General features: G+C 36.9%; 1 protein-coding gene across 1 annotated transcript; it reads left to right on the top strand.

The window, feature by feature from the left end:
• The first annotated feature begins 377 nt into the window (after window positions 1–377).
• LOC107589325 (centrosomal protein of 152 kDa-like) lies at window positions 378–20,200 on the top strand. Its single transcript, XM_016277735.1, has 27 exons — window positions 378–483; window positions 570–630; window positions 701–1,036; window positions 1,110–1,272; window positions 1,641–1,781; window positions 5,144–5,283; window positions 5,677–5,877; window positions 5,990–6,137; window positions 10,767–10,858; window positions 10,954–11,111; window positions 11,206–11,419; window positions 11,506–11,619; window positions 12,230–12,360; window positions 12,455–12,583; window positions 12,679–12,814; window positions 13,210–13,380; window positions 14,110–14,379; window positions 14,841–14,972; window positions 15,054–15,400; window positions 16,388–16,568; window positions 16,752–16,815; window positions 16,893–17,048; window positions 18,215–18,308; window positions 18,416–18,498; window positions 18,846–19,002; window positions 19,080–19,186; window positions 19,265–20,200. Exons 1-27 carry the CDS (start codon window positions 407–409, stop codon window positions 20,017–20,019), a joined length of 4,758 nt encoding a protein of 1,585 aa, XP_016133221.1. The 5' UTR covers window positions 378–406; the 3' UTR covers window positions 20,020–20,200.
• Window positions 20,201–20,867: the final 667 nt, after the last annotated feature.

Raw genomic sequence — 20,867 nt, 5'->3', positions numbered from 1 at the left:
TTGACAGAAGATAATATTACAATAATATTGTCATAGAATTATTCAGATTTATTTGTTTTAAAATAATAATATTTTGTTAAACACTGGAAGCAAATAATGGAAGGTTAGGTCTTCTGTGGTCCATTTGGTAATAGCACATTTATTTTAAATCATCCAAAACCCAGGGATTCTCATATCAATAATATCATACTAATATCTCATGTTGGACCTCAGGTTTTCAGATCCAAGTGGATCTGTGATGAATACCTCTAATCTGTGCCTTAACAGTCTGGCAGGGAAGAAGACCGCTCATGGGTGGGGTGGCTACGGTCCTGAATGGTTGTTCACATTTTTTATTGATTAAATGGGGTTTGTTGGTTTGTTTGTTTTTTAGCTCCACAAGCTCCTGACTGATCTCCCTGATGATATGTTAGATGACAGCGCCGACTGCTCCTCACCTGAGCTCAACCGCTCCACCTGCAGCCGCCCAGAAGACAACAACAGGTACAAAACACATCAAAACACCCTTATGCAACACTAACCTGAAATACCTATTTAATAAGACATACACAAATGTGTTTGTCTTTCAGACCGCAGCATGCCTGGAATGTGCCACAATGGGAGCATCCAAGACCTTCTTCCCATGAGGAAGTGAGTTTATCAGTTTTTTGAGGTTCATTGAAAGGATGCACTTATTCGTTTGTCTTGCATGTGTTTGCAGCACTATGAGGAGTACGACCAAGGCTCTTATCATGAGGACTACAGCTATAAGAGTCACATGTCTCAGACCAACAGTCACCCTCATCACCTCCAGACCGGGACAGAACATTTGGCCACCGGCTGGGACCAACAGAACGGACCGAACTACCAGTACCAGAAAGGAGACTATGCACACTCATCCGCAGGCACGGATGAGTCCCACGGCACTGACTTCTCTGCTGGGGACGGGGCAGAACAGGACGTGTACCCTAATAATGCTCTTCAACATGGGGCAGGCTACCATGGAGATGAGGCACAAGCCCATGGAGAGCATGACAACATCAGACACCACTTTCAGGTGAATGTCTGCAGCCAGTCTTCTTTGATTAAACATTGTATGCATGTTTATTAATTTTGCACATTTGTTGAAGGTGTTTGATAGTGGAGGAGCTGGGAACAAACCCACTGGCCACTACAAGGCCAGTTACCATCCACATCAACCTTCAAATCAGCCCAAGATGTTCAATCCTCAAGTGACCAATCAGAATGGCCACTTTGACCAGATTCAGAGAGACTTCCTGGACTCAACACAGAGTAAGATACCATTATGCATTACCATGTTGCAGTTTAACATAAGTGTTTTCTATCTGAATATGTTTTAAATTGTAATTTATTCCTGTGATCAAAGCTGGATTTTCAGCATCATTTCTCCAGTCTTCAGTGTCACACAATCCTTCAGAAATCATTCTAATATGCTGATTTAATGCTCAAGAAACAGTTCCTATTATTATCAATGTTGAAAACAGCTTCTTCATATTTCTTTGGAAACAATTATATATTTTTTCGAGATTCTTTGGTGAATAAAAAGTTGAAAAGAACAGCATTTATTTGAAGTTGTATTTGTAATGACTATATTATTAGTATTTTAGGAGATTGAGGTGTGTTGTATGAATGTTATTCAGATCCAGCAGACGGTCAGCAGCTGACGCAGCTTCAGATTTTAAACCGAGCTCAATCCAGACAGATCGAGGAGTTGGAACAGAAACTAGAGGACTGCAGGAGGAGGATGAGATATCTGGAGCACCAGTTTGCCATCGTCAAAGGTCAGATTTACTAGATTGCTACTGTTTTAAATTTCGCTCTGAAATGTTAGTTTCAAAAAGTATCTCTGTGGAAAACCTCAAGCAGACTAGTGACAGGACCCAAGACTTTCCCTTCATAGTTAATCATTCATAAATGTATTATTATTATTATTTGTTCATTTTTAAAAACTAATCAACATCTCTGTTGCTAGTTTATTAGCTGTATTGTTTGAGCCCCCATAATGCACAAAAAACTATTTTCATATTCTGGATCAGTTTTGACCCGGTAGGAACGTAAGCTTATAAAACAATCATAACTTGTCATAACATGGTTATAACATTCATATTGTATATGATGAATAAATTATTTTTAATGAGTGAAGTTGAAAAATTAATTTATTAAAACGTTATAACCAAATTTTATTATATATAAATATATATATGTATGAATATAGCATTAAATGAAATTTGTAACAACATATAACATGAAACTTAACAGTAGGAATTCACAGAATGTTCGGCAACTGAAATTATTCATTCGAAAATAGCAACAAAAAAAGCTCTTTCAGTGTTCGGCCGAATAAGCGAAAAGACCGAATAAATTGTACCGAACAATTACATTTTTGGTGACACGATCAAACAGCAACCAGCGTAGAGTGAGAGGCGCAATGCAGCAAACATGACAGCAGTGTGGAAGCATTTAAATCTGTCAGAGAAAGACGTAGAAATCATTACAAGAACCAACAGAGAGAGACTGTTTACTGCATCACATGTCTTCAATGAGAAGAGGAGGGGGTGGTTGTTGCTGGTTACTGTATGATGATTGAAATCGCAAAATGGCCTTAAACAATTAGTAAATAAACTGCAGAATGTTATGTTTTCTAATACACCCTCGAACTGCATGACAGCTCTGCATGAGCTCGCGGCGCTATCTGCTTGTTAGCCAGGGTTCAAAGTTCAAAGCCCAAAGAAAGTCTGCGCTGAAACACTGTTACTCGTCGTCATTGCTCAGTAATATTTTTATGAATTTTTACAAGGCATGGATGTGACATTGTGATATGTGCGACAAACATCTTCCCAAATTCTTGATGAGAATCATTTATAAATCTGCTGTTGTTAACAAAAAGAATCAACTATCTGCTTGTTAGCCAGGGTTCAAAGTTCAAAGCCCAAAGAAAGTCTGCGCTGAAACACTGTTACTCGTCGTCATTGCTCAGTAATATTTTTATGAATTTTTACAAGGCATGGATGTGACATTGTGATATGTGCGACAAACATCTTCCCAAATTCGTGATGAGAATCATTTATAAATCTGCTGTTGTTAACAAAAAGAATCACTGACGTCTTCCTGTGGGTTTCTGCCAAAATAAAAGCTCCATCAACATTCAGAAATGTTAGTATTGTAATTTTACTGTTGTTCTGTAAAATAAAATAAAGACAATAATAATGATAATAATAATTATAGCAGCTCTATTAATACATTTATTATAACATTAACACAGTGTTCAAATTGGGATCTGTTGTATTTTCTAATGTTTGAAAAGAAATCTCCTCTGCTCAGCATGGCTGCATTATTTGTACAGTAAAAAATACAAAAACAGTAATATTGTGAAATATTGCACTTTTAAATAACTGTTTTGTATGTGAATCTAGTAAAATGTAATTGATTGCTGTGATCAAAGCTGAATTTTCATTATTACTCCACTCTTCAGTGTGACATGATCCTTCAGATCTCATTCTAATATGATGATTTGCTGCTCAAAGTGTCCCGTTTTCCTTCTTTTTTGTCTTTAGCCGATCACATGCCTGATTCAAGAAGGGGGTTAAATGTGCTTTGTTGGTATATAAAATGTTAAACAAATATTTTAATGTGTTAAATATTTTAAAATTGTTGTTTTGGAATTTACTTTTTTTTTATTTGAAAAGCAAGACAAAACAGTAAAAAACACATTTTGGAGGGAACGCGAAAAACTGATTGGTATATAAAATGTTAAACAAAAATTTTAATGTGTTAAATATTTAAAAATTGTTGTTTTGGAATTTACTTTTTTTTATTTGAAAAGCAAGACAAAACAGTAAAAAACACATTTTGGAGGGAACGCGAAAAACTGTGTTCGGTATTCGGCCTTTGGCCCAGTGTTTCATTTTGTTCGGTTTTGGCTTCGGCCAAGAATTTTTGTTTCTGTGCATCCCTACTTACTAGTATTAAAGGGGTCCTATTATGCTTTTTCACTTTTTCAACTTTAGCTAGCCCGTAATGTTGCTGTTTGAGCATAAAACAGATCTGCAAAGTTACAAAGCTCAAAGTCCACTTCAAAAGGAGATATTTTATTTAACAAAAGTCACTTTTCAAAAACTTCAACTAACGACTCGTTTGGACTACAACGCATATTTTCCGGGATTTGTGATATCACAAAGATCGACGAATGGGACGAGACCTGGTTGAGCTGCACTAGAGAAGGCAACGAGTGTTATCACTATGTCGGAGACACGCTAGCTTTCCCAAGACAGATGAACTTAGAGTGGTTACAATCATCCGGGTTTAAATCGCGCTCAAATTGATTTGATTTTGACACAATATTTACACTGAAGCTCGCAGGTGGCTATGGTAAGGGGCATGATATTTCCCGAGCAGGTGCCGAGTGCAGCCAATCACAGCACACACTGGCCCAGCTATCCAATCACAGCACATTTCGTATTTCAGAAGGCGGGCCTTCATTTTGATACAGGAACTATTCGAGCCACTCGTGCCAGACTGGGGAGAGAGGTGTTGTAATAATGTAAAATATGTGAAAAATAATGTGTTTTTTCACATATTTTTTTTCAAACTAAATTTAATTTGACTAATTAAACTTTCTTTTTTTATTGTGAAAAAGATGATCAGTTTTCATGCTGCAGTGGTTTAGGTGGCAAAAGAATGAAATGCCTTCGTTCCTTTTTCAAATTTAGACTGTGTAGTCTTTGAACTTTTGCTCTGCACCCCTTTGGGCGGTAGCTCATTTCATATAGTTTGTTATTGTTGTCTGTTTTATAGTGTGTTTGTGCATACATAATCATGTTTTTGACAAAATTCGGTCCTAAAAGCATGTGAGAGATACAGAAAAGAGGCTAAATGTATATTTATAATAGATAGATGTAACTCATATATGTAAAAAAACAAGTTAAGCTCTAGTTGAAACTGACCCAGAATGTGAAAGGTGATATATATATATATATATTTTTTTTTAAGGTAATATAAAAAATCTAATAAAATAAAATGATAGTGTATTTTGAAATCTGTTGTATTTTTTAGAAATGTAAAATGACCTGGAATGTGCTAAAAGTGTTGACCTCATAAGTTTTAATACTAATTTAAGCCATAAAATGTGTTGCTTTTTGTCTAGATGCGAAAGACGGTCTGACTGTATCACTGAAGGAGTCCAGTGCACTAGTGGAGGAGGCGAAAGAGAGAGAAGCGCAGCTGCAGGGGAGAATCAGATCTCTGGAGAAACAGATCCAGTCTCTCACAGACAGAGAGCAAGAGGTACGAGCTCATGAATTCCTCATGCGCAACATCAGTCACTCAGCAAGTCCAAGAAAAATTGTGCATTTGGAGCTTGTTAAAATAATGTAGAACACGGTGCAGTCTCTTATAAGAGAGGAAGGACTGTCCAGCTTTTAATGTATGTAGAAAACTCTTTTATGAAGTGAACTCCCTTAAAGAGTTTAGTATAATTTTGCCAGAAAAAGTTTTAGATTTTTTTTTATCACATGCTAATGTAAAAAATCTTGTGTAATATAACTTGTGTTTGTTTGTTTTTATTGTATTTGTTATACTTGTATATTTTTGTTATTGTTTTTTAAAATAGCCTAAGATGCTGACATGGCATTAAATAAAAATATACTACTATAAGAGAGGAAATGTGTGTGTACACAGAGCCTAAAGCAGCAGCATGTGGCCGGGGCGGTGATGGACAGCATGAAGCAGCAGATGATGGATCTGTGTCGCTCAGACACTTTGACACGAGCGCGTGAGCAGCACGATAGAGACATGGCCGCCATCCAGGAGCAGTACGAAGCCAAACTGCTCACCCTTCAGCAGAAACTAGACACACAATCACAGAGTCTAAACGAGCAGGTCAGATACATGTAGATATTAATTATTCCCGAGTGCGGATTAACCCCTTACAACAGAGGGCAGTGCAGGCCTGCGGTTTCACTGTGTGTGTGTGTGTGTGTGTGTTTGTCAGGCTGAGGCAGGCCAGCAGCTGCTGGATCAGGTCCGGCTGCTGGAGCGTCAGAGGGAAGAGGATCAGGTGGACAGAGCCGCTGTCATCAATACCCTCACACAGCGCCTGGAGGAGAGCCAGCAGCAGTGTGCCAAACTGCTCCACACTGGTATGTGGCATGCCATGTGCTTCTGTTTGTTTTTACTGTTGTGATTGCTCGAGCCTCATGGGTAATCATATGGGCCAGTCATCTATGTCTCTTGCAGTTAACACAGTTTAAAGGGGTGGTTGCTTTTTGATTTAACTTTTTTTAACGCTAGTTAGTGTGTAATGTTGCTGTTTGAGCATAAACAATATCTGCAAAGTTACGAAGCTGAAAGTTCAATGCAAACTGAGATATCATCTTTTAAAATTCTGTCAGTTTAATGCCTACAAAAATGGCTCGTAGGGTTACTTCCCGGGTTTATTACATAAACCCCACCCCCAGGAACATGCAACAAAGGGGGCGGGGCCATCTTGCACTGCTTTAGAGAAGAGGAAGATATGTTGCCATGCCGTCAAAACTAGGAGTGCACGAAAAAATTAATTCATATATGAATCGCGACTCTTAACGATTCTAATGGATTCACAAGTTTCAAAATCAGTGTTCTAAAGCTGCGATTCTGAATACTGTTCCTCGCGTCCCCTGCTCTGCATCTCTCTGCACCATTCTGAAACGTCCTGTAAGAGCCATGCTTGCACAGGTTCTGCATGATCCTCTTCACTAATATTCTCTGGGTCTCAATCGGGCTCAAATTGATAAGCAATATTATCGACGCCATTGTTTACAACACAAGCGGAGCGCATGCCACTTGAGGTGAGGGGTGTGATGTTTAGACGCGCACTGGTGGTTTAGAGAATCACTATGAGGTCACAAATCCAGAAATTTACATAAACCCCACCCCCAGGAACATGCAACAAAGGGGGCGGGGCCATCTTGCACTGCTTTAGAGAAGAGGAAGATATGTTGCCATGCCGTCAAAACTAGGAGTGCACGAAAAAATTAATTCATATATGAATCGCGACTCTTAACGATTCTAATGGATTCACAAGTTTCAAAATCAGTGTTCTAAAGCTGCGATTCTGAATACTGTTCCTCGCGTCCCCTGCTCTGCATCTCTCTGCACCATTCTGAAACGTCCTGTAAGAGCCATGCTTGCACAGGTTCTGCATGATCCTCTTCACTAATATTCTCTGGGTCTCAATCGGGCTCAAATTGATAAGCAATATTATCGACGCCATTGTTTACAACACAAGCGGAGCGCATGCCACTTGAGGTGAGGGGTGTGATGTTTAGACGCGCACTGGTGGTTTAGAGAATCACAACACACTGGACAAGCTAACCAATCTGAGCATATTGCGTATTTCTGAGGGAGGGGCTTCATTAAACCAGGAAATCATCATTAACACTAGGGCTGTCGGTCGATTAAAATGTATCTAATTAGTTACAGGGTGCTGCGATTAATTAATCGCAAACTAATTTGGCTGTGCAAATACCCACAAAAGATAATTAGTCTATTATTGTGTTAAATGTTTAGGCTACAGTGGCCTAACAAAAAGTATGGAACATAAAAGAAGGTAATTTGAGAAACATCTCAGTATTTCTTGTTCATGCAATTAAAGTCACTAGTGACCAAAACAGCTTAGTTACCAACAGTCTTCAAAATCACTTATTTTATGTTGTGCAAAAGAAAGTGAGTCTTTCAGGTTTGAAACAACATGAGGGTGAGTAAATGATGACAGAATTAATTTTTTTAATTTTTATTTTGGTGAACTATCCCTTTAATGTTTTATTTATGTATTTATTTTTTAAATAGACAGCACCCCATAAACACAATCAAGCCTAGACCAAAACCAGTCAACCACCTCTTTAAACATTTCAGATAAACTACAATGACTCGGGTACACAGAATCAGGGGCCTTCACTTTTTCAAATCGTCTTATAAACGACATAAAATCCAGGGCACATGTTGTGTATATTTGTAAAAGGTGTTTATTTAAATGGGCTTTCCATAAAGGATATAATGATAATAATAATAATAGCTAGGGATGTAACGATTAACAGCGAGCTGGTTGAAAATCGATTCAAATATGTGACGATTCAAATCGGTTGAGATGCTAAACAAATCACGATTCAATTAGGAGTAGGATTTTATATGAACTTACTGTCTTTCGATGGTATTTTTTCTTTTCATCTTGCATCTGTATAATGCATATTAAAGTTCATAAGTGCAGCGCTGCTTTGTTTACAGCGGAAACCAAAGAAATGCTTTAAGCGCTACCTGCTGGCAGAGAGTGAATCTGCATCTCATTCTGCTCAGCTTTCATGCAGATATTTTTATGTACAGTTTCACAAAACTGAAATCAAATCATTCTGTTTTTGCTTCAAATTTCGAAATGATGCAATCTAATTTAGATAAAAAAAACTGCTCATGTTGCGTGTATGCAGCATCTTTGTTTGGATCATGATTAAAATGCAGTGGTTGCCTCTAATTTTAAATGGAAAGAGCACAGACAAAGCCTTAGTTTGTTTATATGAAGAGATATATTTTATATGTGTTACTTATTTGATTTGGGGCTTGTTTTAAAATTTCAATTTAGTTTTGTTATTTACATTTACATTAGCTTATATTTAAATTTCGTTATTTAGCGGATGCTTTTATCCAAAGCGACTTACAAATGAGAACAATAGAAGCAATCAAAACCAACAAAAGAGCAATGATATGCAAGTGCTATATTAGTATATTATTATTATAGTGTTATATTTCAATTTCACAAAGAAACGTGCAGCATTTTGTCCAAGCAATAAGGACACATTTAATTTATAATTTGTCTTAAATCTCATTTTGTAAAAAAAAAAAATCCAGAATCGTAAATTGAGTGAATCGTTACATCCCTAATAATAGCTATTATTATTAGTAGTATTACTACTACTATTAAAAATGAAGTATAATGTAAAAATTAGAATTAAAATATAAAAATAAACAAATTTATATTATGCCTTTTTTTCTCTTGGTTTCATTTTATTGTTTTACGTATGTTCCCCTTAAAATATTAAATATTTGAAAACATTTGATTATCTTTGTATAATAATAATAATTATATAATATAATAACAAGTATAGTATTCTTCTTCTTATTATTATTATTATTATAACAAGCATAATATTATACTATTCCATTATAATATAATATAAATAAAAACACTTCAGATTTCGCTAAAATGTTGCTTTGCTGGCTGTAAATGCAGTAAATCCCTTATAAATCCTGAGCACACAATCTTTGTCAAGTGAAACTGAGTTATCACTAAAATGGGGAATCGTATGAAATGCGAACACCGGGCCGTCATGACCAGTCGAATGAAGAAAACAGCGGCACATCACTGCATTCACTACTGCAGCTAGGTGCAGATGTACCCCGAGCGAGCCGAGAAGACCACTCACTTTCTCTGAAGCCAGCTTTATTGTTAACAGTATCCACCAAAGCGTTTTTTTCCTCAGGCTAGCATATTTCTTCAATAGTTTCCAATGGGAGCGCCATTTATGATGCGTCTGCCCCATTACTTCAGCGGCTATTCTGTATCACAGCAGCCACAGCGCCTCCATAGCGCTCGCAAGCGTTCACAGCTGGGCGTTTTCAGAAGAGCGCCTGGCATTGAAAAGCTTTGGTGGACACGCAGCAGAAGGAGCCGACTTTCACCTGATCATGATAATGTACATGTGTGCATTTTTCTTTCCAACAAGAACATGTGAAACAATGCAAACACAATAACCAAATGCAGACTCGTGTTTTATAGCTGTTTGTTTTATTCCATTCCCTCTGCATTGAATGCTTTTTTTTTGTTTGTACATTTTAATTTTTTTTGCACATCGTTTAATTTAATTTTAGTTGAATTTTCAAATGGAAAAAACCCCCACAGGATATACAATTTATAAATTTGTCATGAATATAGCCTGATAAGACTGTTCAGAAATGGTGACAAAAATAATGTTTGATTAGAAAATAACGTCTTTCTCATTGAACGTCATTTAAATAAACGAATATTCGAATATTTGTTTTTATGAGCTCAAATATTCTAATGCAATATTTTTGAAAAATGCCCATCCCTAATTTTTATAGCATAATATGGAAATAAAAATGTTGTCTGATTTTTTTCTTTTTATTAAATTGTACTATTTTTACCTCTTATGTTCCACTTAAAAATGTAAAAAAATATTTTGTTAATATTGTTTGATTAAAATCAAGGATAATTTTTTATCATTTTTATTTTTAAATGAGAATATTATTATGAAATATGAAAAAAAAAATAGAATTGTCATCTAATTTTTTTCAATTATTTAGATAATTTCTTTTTTACTTTGTGTTCTTTTAAAATACTATATATTTGAAACATTTTATTATATTTGTATTGCTGTTTTAATTCAAATGTCAAGTATATTTTATTACAATTATATTTTGATTAAATAAATAATAAAAAATAAGCATAAATGCACATTTTTCTATTTTTTTCTTCTTTATTTACATTTACTCATGTTACTTATATTCCATATTCCACGGTCCATATTCTGTACTTTCATACCATTTTAAGTCAATATATGAGGTTGCAGGTCTTGCAGCAGTCTTAACTTAGTTTCGTAGCTCTTTTGTTTTAAAAGAAGAAGAAAAATCAGGTTTTCAGTCTCTCCCTTAATGAATTCATTGAAGTTTTGTCTCCCTTGTGTCTGTAACATCTTTGTCAAAGCTTCTTTTATTCTCTGCAGGCTCTGTTCAAGAGATGAGTCGGTTACAGCTGAAGCTCCAGCAGGCCCAGTCTGCCCGCGCTATCAGTGAAGACATCAGCAAAGCCTTGCAGGTCAGTCAGTCCACTAATGTTTGACAGCATTGCCAATAATGGGAAACATTAAAGCTGTCCATAAAACAGAGCCCATGTGTTTCTTCTCTCAACAGGAAGAGTTGACTGATCTGAAGGAGCAGATAAATCTGTATGAGTCTGCCATTAACCATGGAGCCCTGGAGTCTAATGGAGACTGGGAGAACCAGCCGTCTGAGTCCTACATGAACCTGGGCATCAAGAAGTCCAAGTGGAGAAATGGACGAATCCACAGGTAACGTTACATTGAACAATAACAATCCAAACTGTATTGCTATAGTGTTCATATTTCAAGCTTCTTATAATCTCACAATTACTTTGTTTTCTAGCAAACCTCATATTGCTGAAGCAGGAGACTCCAACCTGCTGAAGGAGGATGTGGTGCGAGAGCTGAAGAACGAGTTGCAGCACTGCCTGAGTCACCTGAAGACCAAGCGTCTGAAGATCTCTGAGCTGCAGGAGGAGCTGCGACGCTCCCAGACCGGAGCAGAACAGCTGCAGATGCAGCTAGAGCAGGCTGAGAGGACCATACAGGGCTCTAAGGTCTGACCTACAGCAAATCCGTGCTTGATGGATCAACCTGTGTGCTGTAGTAGATGCTAGACTTACACCTTGTGCGTTTACTGCAGGTGAGGGAGAGCAGCTTGGAGAAACACCTGGAAACATCTCACATGACTGTCGCTCCTCACAAAGACCTCATCAGACTGCAGGAGGAACAGCAGGTGCTGCAGGAGAGAGTGGAGGTCAGTGAGTGGAACCAAACTCTTCATATATATATATATATATATGTATATGTGTGTGTGTATATATAAATGTATACATTTATTTTTTAAAAATCGTGAAAAAATTCAAATATACAAATTTAGTTTAGCAACAGATAATGGTGGTAAAATGGTTGTATAAATATGTTTTTGGCCTTTTTCCATTTATTGATACAGACAGTATCAAAATAAATTTAGGTTAATTTAAATCAAGCTGAAATAATAATAATAATAATAATAAAAAAAAGACAACTTATTGGATTTCAGTTAGTTGCCAAAGCAACATTTCAAATTTTTAAGTACTACAGTAAAAAGTAAAACTACATTTTTAAATATATAGAAATAATTATAGAAATACAGCACTGAATACATGTATATTATATAGAAATAAATGATATATAAATACATTTAAAAAAAATAAAAAAGGACAAAAGGACATTGAAAATAAAACAAAACTAATTCTGAATATTAATAAAGACTATAATAATTTGTAAATTAATATTAAAATAACATTGATCTGGATCCATGTTATAAAAAGTCATGATTCAGTTAGCTAGTTGTTACACTAGTCAACCCCAGTTGTGAACGGCAGGCTCTGGAGAAGAGCAATCAGGAGCTGAAGCAGAGTGAGGAGAAGGTGAAGGCAGCCAACTCTGAGCTCTGCACCAAGATGAGGGAGATGATCCAGGAGCTGGACCAGGAGAAACAGGAAGCAGCAGAGAGGTCACTCATTCATTGGTTTTTCTAAAGTGAGAGTTAATTCCACTCTGGTGCGTTTTCTGTGGTGTTTGATCGGTGAAATGCTCTGTGTGTGCAGGGATGAGAGGACTCGGCAGCAGTTCAGAGATGACGTGGTGAATCGTGTCCGGGAGCAGCTCACACAGGAGCACACGGCTCACATAGAGCAACTCACCAGCCAGCATCAGCAGCACCTCCAACAGCTCCAGTACTGCACTACACCTCCACCTTTAAACAAACTTCATGATAACCTTCATAAAGTATGCAGAAGCTGACTTGTATTAAGACTGGGTCCATCCACAGGTCAAAGCTGGCTGATCTCAGTCACGAGGTGTTAGCTGTGCAGGAATGCTACATTTCTGTTTGCAAAGAGAAAGACAAGCTGGAGGAAAATCTCCAAAACAAGCTTGAAGAACAGAGGAGATTGAAAGAAAATGAGGTAAGCACTAGATAGTGAATACATTAATTTATTGATTGATTGATTGACAGATTTATATTTTTAATTACATTTATTATTTTGTTAAGTTATTAATCATATATATATATACACACACACACACAGTCAAGTAATATGCATTTATTAATTTTGATTGATTTTATTTTTTATTATTATATTTTCCTTTTCCTTTTTATTAAGAATTAATTTTTGTTTAATGAATTAATTTTTATGAATTTGTTGATATTTTATTATTATTGCTACTACTGCAATTTCTTTCCTCCTCTCCTTGGGTTAGACAGTCTCTTCCTGTCTAATTAGGGGATAAAACTTTCTTATGTGAGTCAAAAGTGTGGCCATGTGAGACTGTTAATATTTGATCATGTGTCTTGTTTCAGTTAAAGAGGCGAGAGGAGAGTGAGGCTGCTCTGGAGAGACTGAGGTCTGATCTGGAGCGTCAGCATCAGGAGGACGTGTCTCGGCTCAAAGCCCAGTGGGAGACAGACACGCAGGCTGAGATTGAGCAGCTGGAAACGGCCAGGAAGAGCTGGCAGCAGGAGCAGGAGACGGTTAGTGATGATGGGTCGTTTACATCAATCCTCTTTCTACTCCGTGTCAAGCCAGCATGATCTTACTAAAATGTCACTGTTGTGCCATTCAGATGTACAGTCAAACCAAAAATTATTCAGACACCAGATATAACTTTTTATATTTTTTTTACTACTGGGTACAGGACACTATAGTTCATTTATGTAAGTGAGGATAGCAAAATAAATTAAACTGTGACATACTATATACCAAAAATTCTTCAAATTGATAAAAAATTGTTTTTTTCAAAGGTTTGAAAGATTTTTTACACACCAGACTGAACAAAATGAAGCATTGCTTAGTAATTGGTTGACCTAAATTGGTATTGTCTAATTGTGTACTTAAATTTAACAGCCGGCAGCTACTCAACCAAATTCATTACATACCTTTCTATCAAAGTTATCTGACATTATCAAGATGAATTTGTTCTGACACATTTTAACTCTTGAGTTCTTGTCATATTTTATTACCATTTACTAAACTATAGCCAATAAACTGTGATAATGTGAGAAATGTTGAAGGTGTCTGAATAAATTTTGGTTTGACTGTAGGTCAAATGCTCTTATATTTTGCCTTTTTATATAATTTATCTGTCCGTTTCATCTGTCTATTTTTGTTTATTTATATGTTTTGTCAGCTTGTCCTTTCTTGTCTATGTGCATGTCTTTTTGCCTATCTTTGATTTGTCTTTCTGTCTGTCTTTGTGCCAGTTGGAGCAGTCCTGGGCTCAGCGGTTACAGGAGGCTGAGGAAGAGGTCAGGAAGGCCAGGCAGTCAGACACCCGTGAGGGAGTGTGTCAGACCTCCTCTGAGGCGGCAGGTCAGCTGATTTCAGTGGAGGAGCTGGAGGTCCGGCTCAGCACTCAGAAGAAGACCCTGCAGCAGGAGGCTGTGACAGCCCAGGCCAGAGCCGTGGAGGAAGCAGTACGAGACGCTCAGAGAGAGATGCAGCAGAAACGCACTGATGACATCACACTCCAGGTGTGACTGATTTACAGCTCTTAACATGAAAACAAATGCATTCATTTCAAACATGCGTTAAATAATAAAGACAACAGGACCAGTAAAAATATAGTGCATATATTTAGAAAAATGCTCCTCTAGAATTTTAGGTTTATGGACGTTGAATGGCTTCCCAGAGGAAATTGTGACATTATATGACATTATTGTTTACATGCTGTTTTATTAATTGACGTCTTTCCACGGTTGAAACATCACCAGCTGTGTTTCCATTACCCTTCAAATTGCACAAATTGAAATTGCAAATTAAAAATACGCTTAATGGAAGCATGTCATAATAATAAAGGCCATATAAAATTGGCACCAAATTGCATATTTTTGCTTCGTTTTGGACTGTTTTTTCCCCCTATATATGTTACATTCTAGACTTTTATTTTATTTGTCAGGTTTTACAGGGTTAATAATGATTTCTGTCTTCGTAGGTTGAAGGTGCGATATCAAGGGCTCGCTCTCGATGGCTCCAGGACTTGACCTCCCTCCCAGAATACAAAAGAAGCCTGCAGAGGGAAAATGATGAATGGGAGCGACTTCAACAGCAGCATGTCCAGGAACAGGTATTTGCTGTAGGGATCATTCTGAAATGATTTCTTCATATTTATTTTCTCAACTGCTCTACACTCACCTTCTGATCCCAGGTGTCCTCGGCTGTGAAGGCAGTGGAGGAAAGGTGGCAGGACACGCTCCGCACCAAATGCGCTGAACTGGAGCAGTGTAACGTGAGAAACGGGGAGCTCCAGGAGGTAGCACTTACCCTCAGCATTCGACTGGAGCACTTGTGCCAGGAGCAGGCTGCCCTTCTGAAAGCAGAGCTGGCTGCAGCCCGAGACGTTTGGATCAGAGACAAACAGGAGGAGATGTCCCGCCTCAGGGCACAGCTCCAGAGAGAGCAGAACCTGGAGCAAACCGACAAACAAAGAGACACAGAGCTACACGAAAATCTCAGAGAAAAAGAGCAGGAGTGGAGGGATCAACAAGAGATCAGGTTCATAATAATCACCGTAATTAGGAGGGTTTGCTAAGGCACGCTTGAACATAATGCTGTTTAAGCAGGGCCCTTTTGACATGAGTCAAAAAACAACAAACTAAAACTACCTACAATATCTTAGCAAGTACATACAATAGCAGCGTCGCAAGTCTGTCTGTCTATCTAGTATGTATTATGCACTACAAATATATTTTAATACAATTTTCTGTTATTATTTACAAAGCCCATTCAATATACCAATAAATATATAATACAGTAGAAGATACACTTCTACTGTATTATATATTTATTGGTGTTTTGAATGGGCTTTTTTTTTTAATTTACATTTTGTTTTAGTAGTTTTATTATGTGTTGTCATTTTTTTAAATAGCTTTTTTTTTTATTTGAGCATTTTAGCTTTTTTTAACTAACTTTTTGTGGCAATGGCAATATTTCTAATTTCTTGTAAAGTCTTTTAAAGTTTAGGTTTTCTATCTATTTTTCTATTTTATTTTATTTCAGTTCCCAAAAATCTAAATTTTTAATAGTTTTAGTTAACAATAACAACACTGATATAAATAGTATATTGAAGGTTTGCTATATTTTAATAATCACACACATATATATATATATTTCTACTTAATAATAAAGTGTATAATATTTATTAAATGTTGCTGTTCATTTATATTACAGCAAAATGTTTGAACATTTTGAATAAAATTAAGAAATTTGAAATAGATTTATATGAAATTTGTAATGATACAATAATACACTATTTCAACAATATTTAATATTATCTTACATACTTTGTGGAGCTTTATGTAAATATATTTTTAATACTATAGATATTTATATATAGTGAAGTACACAAATGTAAACGGTTACTGGTATTTCACATAAATAACATTTTAATCAATAGAAGCCAAGTCTTTTGACTCCTGTACACAAACCTTCTAAACAAGAGTTTATGAATGTATGTTTTAAAGGAGCAGTGTTGTTTTGCAGACTGCAGGAGGAGATGCTCAATGATCTAAAGGAGGTGCTGCAGGAGCGAGTGGAGAGCAGAAGGAGTGGAGAAGAACAGAAGCTCAGCAGTGCGCCAGGAACCATTAGATCCAGAGTCTGGGAGATCTTCAGAGAATCACTCAGTCAAGCCGTCAACCAAGCCAAGCAGGAGTGGAAGAAGGTGCGTGTCTGCTTTCTGAGACAAATCGAAAATCTACTGTCACTGCAGTGAGCACAGCTGCACCCAGAGAGTTCCCTCTTCTTTATTACACAAGAACAGTCATCATATTTATACAGCCTCTAGATCATCATCAATCTCCGCCCAGAGAAACACACTAAATACTTTCTTTCTCTCACACTCCAGAGCAGCGAAGATCAGCGGAGACATGTGCTGAGGGAAACCCAGGAGCGTCATGAGGCAGAGATGGGTAAGACCCACATCACGCTCACCTCACACACTGCTGGATCAGCAGCGCTTCCCTCCTCACGCTTCCTCACCCTGCAGCAGGTCTGACGGCCCAGAGGAAGCAGAGTGAATGCACTGAGTCTGTGGCCAAACTCCAGAAGAAGAATCAAGAGCTCCAGAGACATCTAGAGAAGGTCTGCCGGCAGCTCCAGAGGACCGTACGAGAGCACAAAAACACCCTGCAGAAGATGAAAGGTGCTGCTTATTATTCAGAGCCGTCTTTATATTTAGTCTTTTTAAGTCTTAAGAGATTCTCCCATTTTGGTAACTGTGGGCTCATATGTCTCTCAATAATCATTTTGGGAAATAAAGTAATTAATTGGGTTAAAGCAGTCAGTTAATCAAGTATGGCTCATTTTTAATTATTAAAAGGATCATTTAATTTAATAATGAAAATTATATATTAAGTAAATTATAAAGCGTCTAAAATCTCACATTTTTAAACAAATACTTTTTCTTATGTTTTAGGTTTTCCACAGTCATGGAAAATGTGAAAAGGATATAAATTAGAAAATAATAATAGTAATAATTGTTTTAATGTGTGGGAACCCTGATGTATAGCCAGTACATTATTGAGGGGGGAAATATCAAACATGGCTTGTAAAATATCAGTGTTATTTTAGTAATATTAATATACTGATATAGTATTTATTAATATTTTCAACTGGCTTTTATTTTTAGATTTTCGGTTTTCATTTTAATTTATGTTTTAGTAATTCTGTTATGTACTTTTGTCATTTTTATTAGGTTTTTATATTTTAATGTAGTTTACTTTTATTTTAGTAATGTTAGTACCTACTAACATTACTAAAAGTACTAACTTTTATTTCATTTTTATTTTATTTCAGTTAGTTGCTAAGGCAACATTACTAATTTTCTAAGTTTTAAATTACTCATTTAATATTTATTTTGTATTTTAATTCAGCTTTATTTAAATTACAATATGTACATATTTTTAATAGTTTTAGTTAACAAAAACAGCACAGTTTTTTTTTCTCCCCATCATTTTTTTTCTCTTTACTGTCTGTATTCACAAGTGGCAAACATACAAAAATATATTAATACAGCAATATTTTCACCGTTCTTGTATTATCTGTTGGTAAACTGAATATTCATGATTTCATGATTTTTATTTATATCAAAGTGAATGTTTATTTTATACTTTGTTTAGAGATTTTTTTTTTTCCTGAATAACTTTCTAAACGATATATATATATTTTTTATATTGAATTTGGTTTCTCAGTTCATTTATTTGATAATTCATTTCTTACATTATTATCAATTGGCACAAATGGGCCTCTGTAAGAAGCAGCATGTGGAAGACAGCGATTTGTAATCTTTGTTTTTATTTTTCAAATCAGATGAGCACGAGGCAGCCCTGCAGAAGGAGCAGCGGGGTCATCTCAGAGCCCTTGAGGAACTGAAACAAACCTCAAATGCAGAAGCACTTTCAAGGTTTGTAAACACTTGAAGTTTGCTTGATTTCTTTCATGAGAGCACATCATTGACTATGAGCACAGCGGGTTTTAGAGAAACACTAAGAGTCTTCATCAATGTTTCAGCGGTTCAGTCAGCCAGCAGAATCTTCAAGCAGGTCTTGAGGAAATAAAGGAGCAATACATGAAAGCAGTGGAGAAAATCAGAGGTGAATTCAAGACATTGATAAAGACATTCATGTTCTTTTTCTTCTTCAAAAAAAAATTACTTGTTAAAGTGTTTTGTTTTTAAAATGGTCTAGAAGAAAAAAAATAAAACGTTCTTTTAGACAGATGTATTTAGATAAGTGATTTTTATTTTATTAATTTAACAATTGTTTGTTATATAATTAATAAATAAAGATTTTAGTTTTGTATATTTGCACCCTATTAAAGTTACACCCTACCTAACTAGAAGCGGGCATGTCTGCAGTTTAACTATTTGAAACTGAAGCTAATAGTTAATAAAGTAGCTTCCTCAATTCATACTTTAATTGATTTTTCAATGTGTTTGTAGGCGACATGCTTCGTTACCTGCAGGAGAGTAAGGAGCGGGCGGCAGAGCTGATCAGGACTGAGGTCCTGAGGGAAAGACAGGACACAGCCAGACGCATGCGCAGGTACTACCTCACCTGCCTGCAGGAGCTGCTGGAGGACGGAGGCCAGGCCGCAGGGTACGAGGAACCACAAATCATCATCATCTCTCTGTTCTTATGCTTTGGTCTTCATTCTACACCTTTTCTTTCTCCAGAGCGGAGAAGAAAATCATAAATGCTGCTAGCAAACTGGCCGCCATGGCCAAAGTCCTGGAGATCCCAGTGGCCAAACGCAAGCTTTCGAGAACCCAGAACTCTCAAGGTAAAACCTCAACTCAGCCAAGCCTTCATCTGTAGAATGATATGGTGCTTTCATCTGGGAAAACTGATTTTTGCTTAGGTGGGCCTGACAAAACGGACATTGAAACCAGCGGTTCTCCTGCTAAAGTGCTGGGCGCTGAAGCCCTCAAGGATGGTAAGAACCAACAGATCCATCAGATCTACAATCTAACGGACACTAACTACACATCCAAGATGGCGAAACAGAAAGGCGTCAGATCTAAAGCCATCAAACCGGATTCCCTCAAGTCTGCAGTGGTATGTGGATCCAAAGGCACTTTTACGGTTGCTCCGGTAACTCCGAAGCACACACACTTTGCACATGATAGTGTTTTTAACAGCGATGTCAGGACCCCTAATGTCACCCTGAGAAAGCACAGCAGGGAAATGTTCACGGAGGGTTTTGGAGAACCATCATCGGTCCAGCCCTTCCTGATCGAAGAAGCTCCCGTTCGCGATGACGGACAGAGCGACTGGAGTTTAACCAGTAACCGCTCTAACTTCTTCAACAACATTCACCTGACCTCCTCCTATCCAGAGCCTGGGAAGCCGTTCTCTGTTAACGGCGGTTTGGACTTTGGAAGCTCCATCGGCGATAGCTCTGATGTTACGATACACAAGGAGATCGTTAAGCCTCCGTCTTACGCTAAACCCAGTGTGTGTGTGGACTGGAGAACAGATAAACACAGAGAGCCAATCCCTGGATTTGAGGGACATGGGGTCCGGAAAATGTGTCCAAAGAACTTATTTTCGGAGTTGAAAGTGCGTCAGCAGGACAGTGGGTTCGACAGCCCGTTGGCCCTGCTTCAGAAATGAAGTTTTGATTTGTTTGTGCCTGAGCTAAAAAAATGATTAGCTTGTGCAATGTTTCTTTTTTTTCTTGCTTGAGCCAAATGTCTTTTGTACTCGTTTTAGCAGTTGTACTGTCCGTGCATGAATTTGTTATATTTTAACTTAATAAAGCATCCTAGTTTTACATTAATTAAACAGTTTTTCTGTTATCTGCTTTCACGCTAGATATTTAGGCTTCTGTGTTGAATAAACAATCCTCACCATCATAATTTTCAACATGCTGCATAAAACACAAAGAACAAAGTGACGGTGTATCGTTATTTTATGTTCCAGACACCTGACTGTGGTTTATCTTTAAGGATGTGTTCTATTCCTCAGGTTGAGTCTCCAATCAAAGTCCACTGGCAGATAAGATCAGGTCAAAGATGAAACCGAGCTCTTATTGTTGAACTTCATCGGGGTCATTCTAGGAAATGGTTAGTTATCTTTTTTGGTTAGATGAGGTCGTTTTTAATGTTGTATTTTGGTGACATTTTAAGTATAAGACAAATAGCGTATCTGTCAGATATACACTCGGTGTACACTGTACTATAAAGAGTAAAATCAATTCTATTCATAAGCAGCATGCAATTTAACCTAAAACTGCATTAAACTCCTTGGAAAAATGTAATGCTTGTATTTTAGAAATACCCCTTTTCAGTTATTGATGATTTAGTAAGCAAAATCATGATAACAGGGTTGACCTTTTGAAGGGAATTTGGGCAATAGATTATTCACCCTCACCTGCCAAACCTGCGTGACTTTTTGTTAAAGAATGCTGAATGGTGACGGGCTGTAATATTCTTTCTAATATTTTTGTTTTCCCAGAAGGA

Source organism: Sinocyclocheilus grahami, unplaced genomic scaffold, assembly GCF_001515645.1.
Source record: "Sinocyclocheilus grahami isolate Dianchi unplaced genomic scaffold, SAMN03320097.WGS_v1.1 scaffold115.1, whole genome shotgun sequence".
NCBI classification, from domain to species: domain Eukaryota; kingdom Metazoa; phylum Chordata; class Actinopteri; order Cypriniformes; family Cyprinidae; genus Sinocyclocheilus; species Sinocyclocheilus grahami.
Note: the sequence above shows the minus strand (reverse complement) of the source record. Positions and strands in the feature narration are given on the sequence as shown.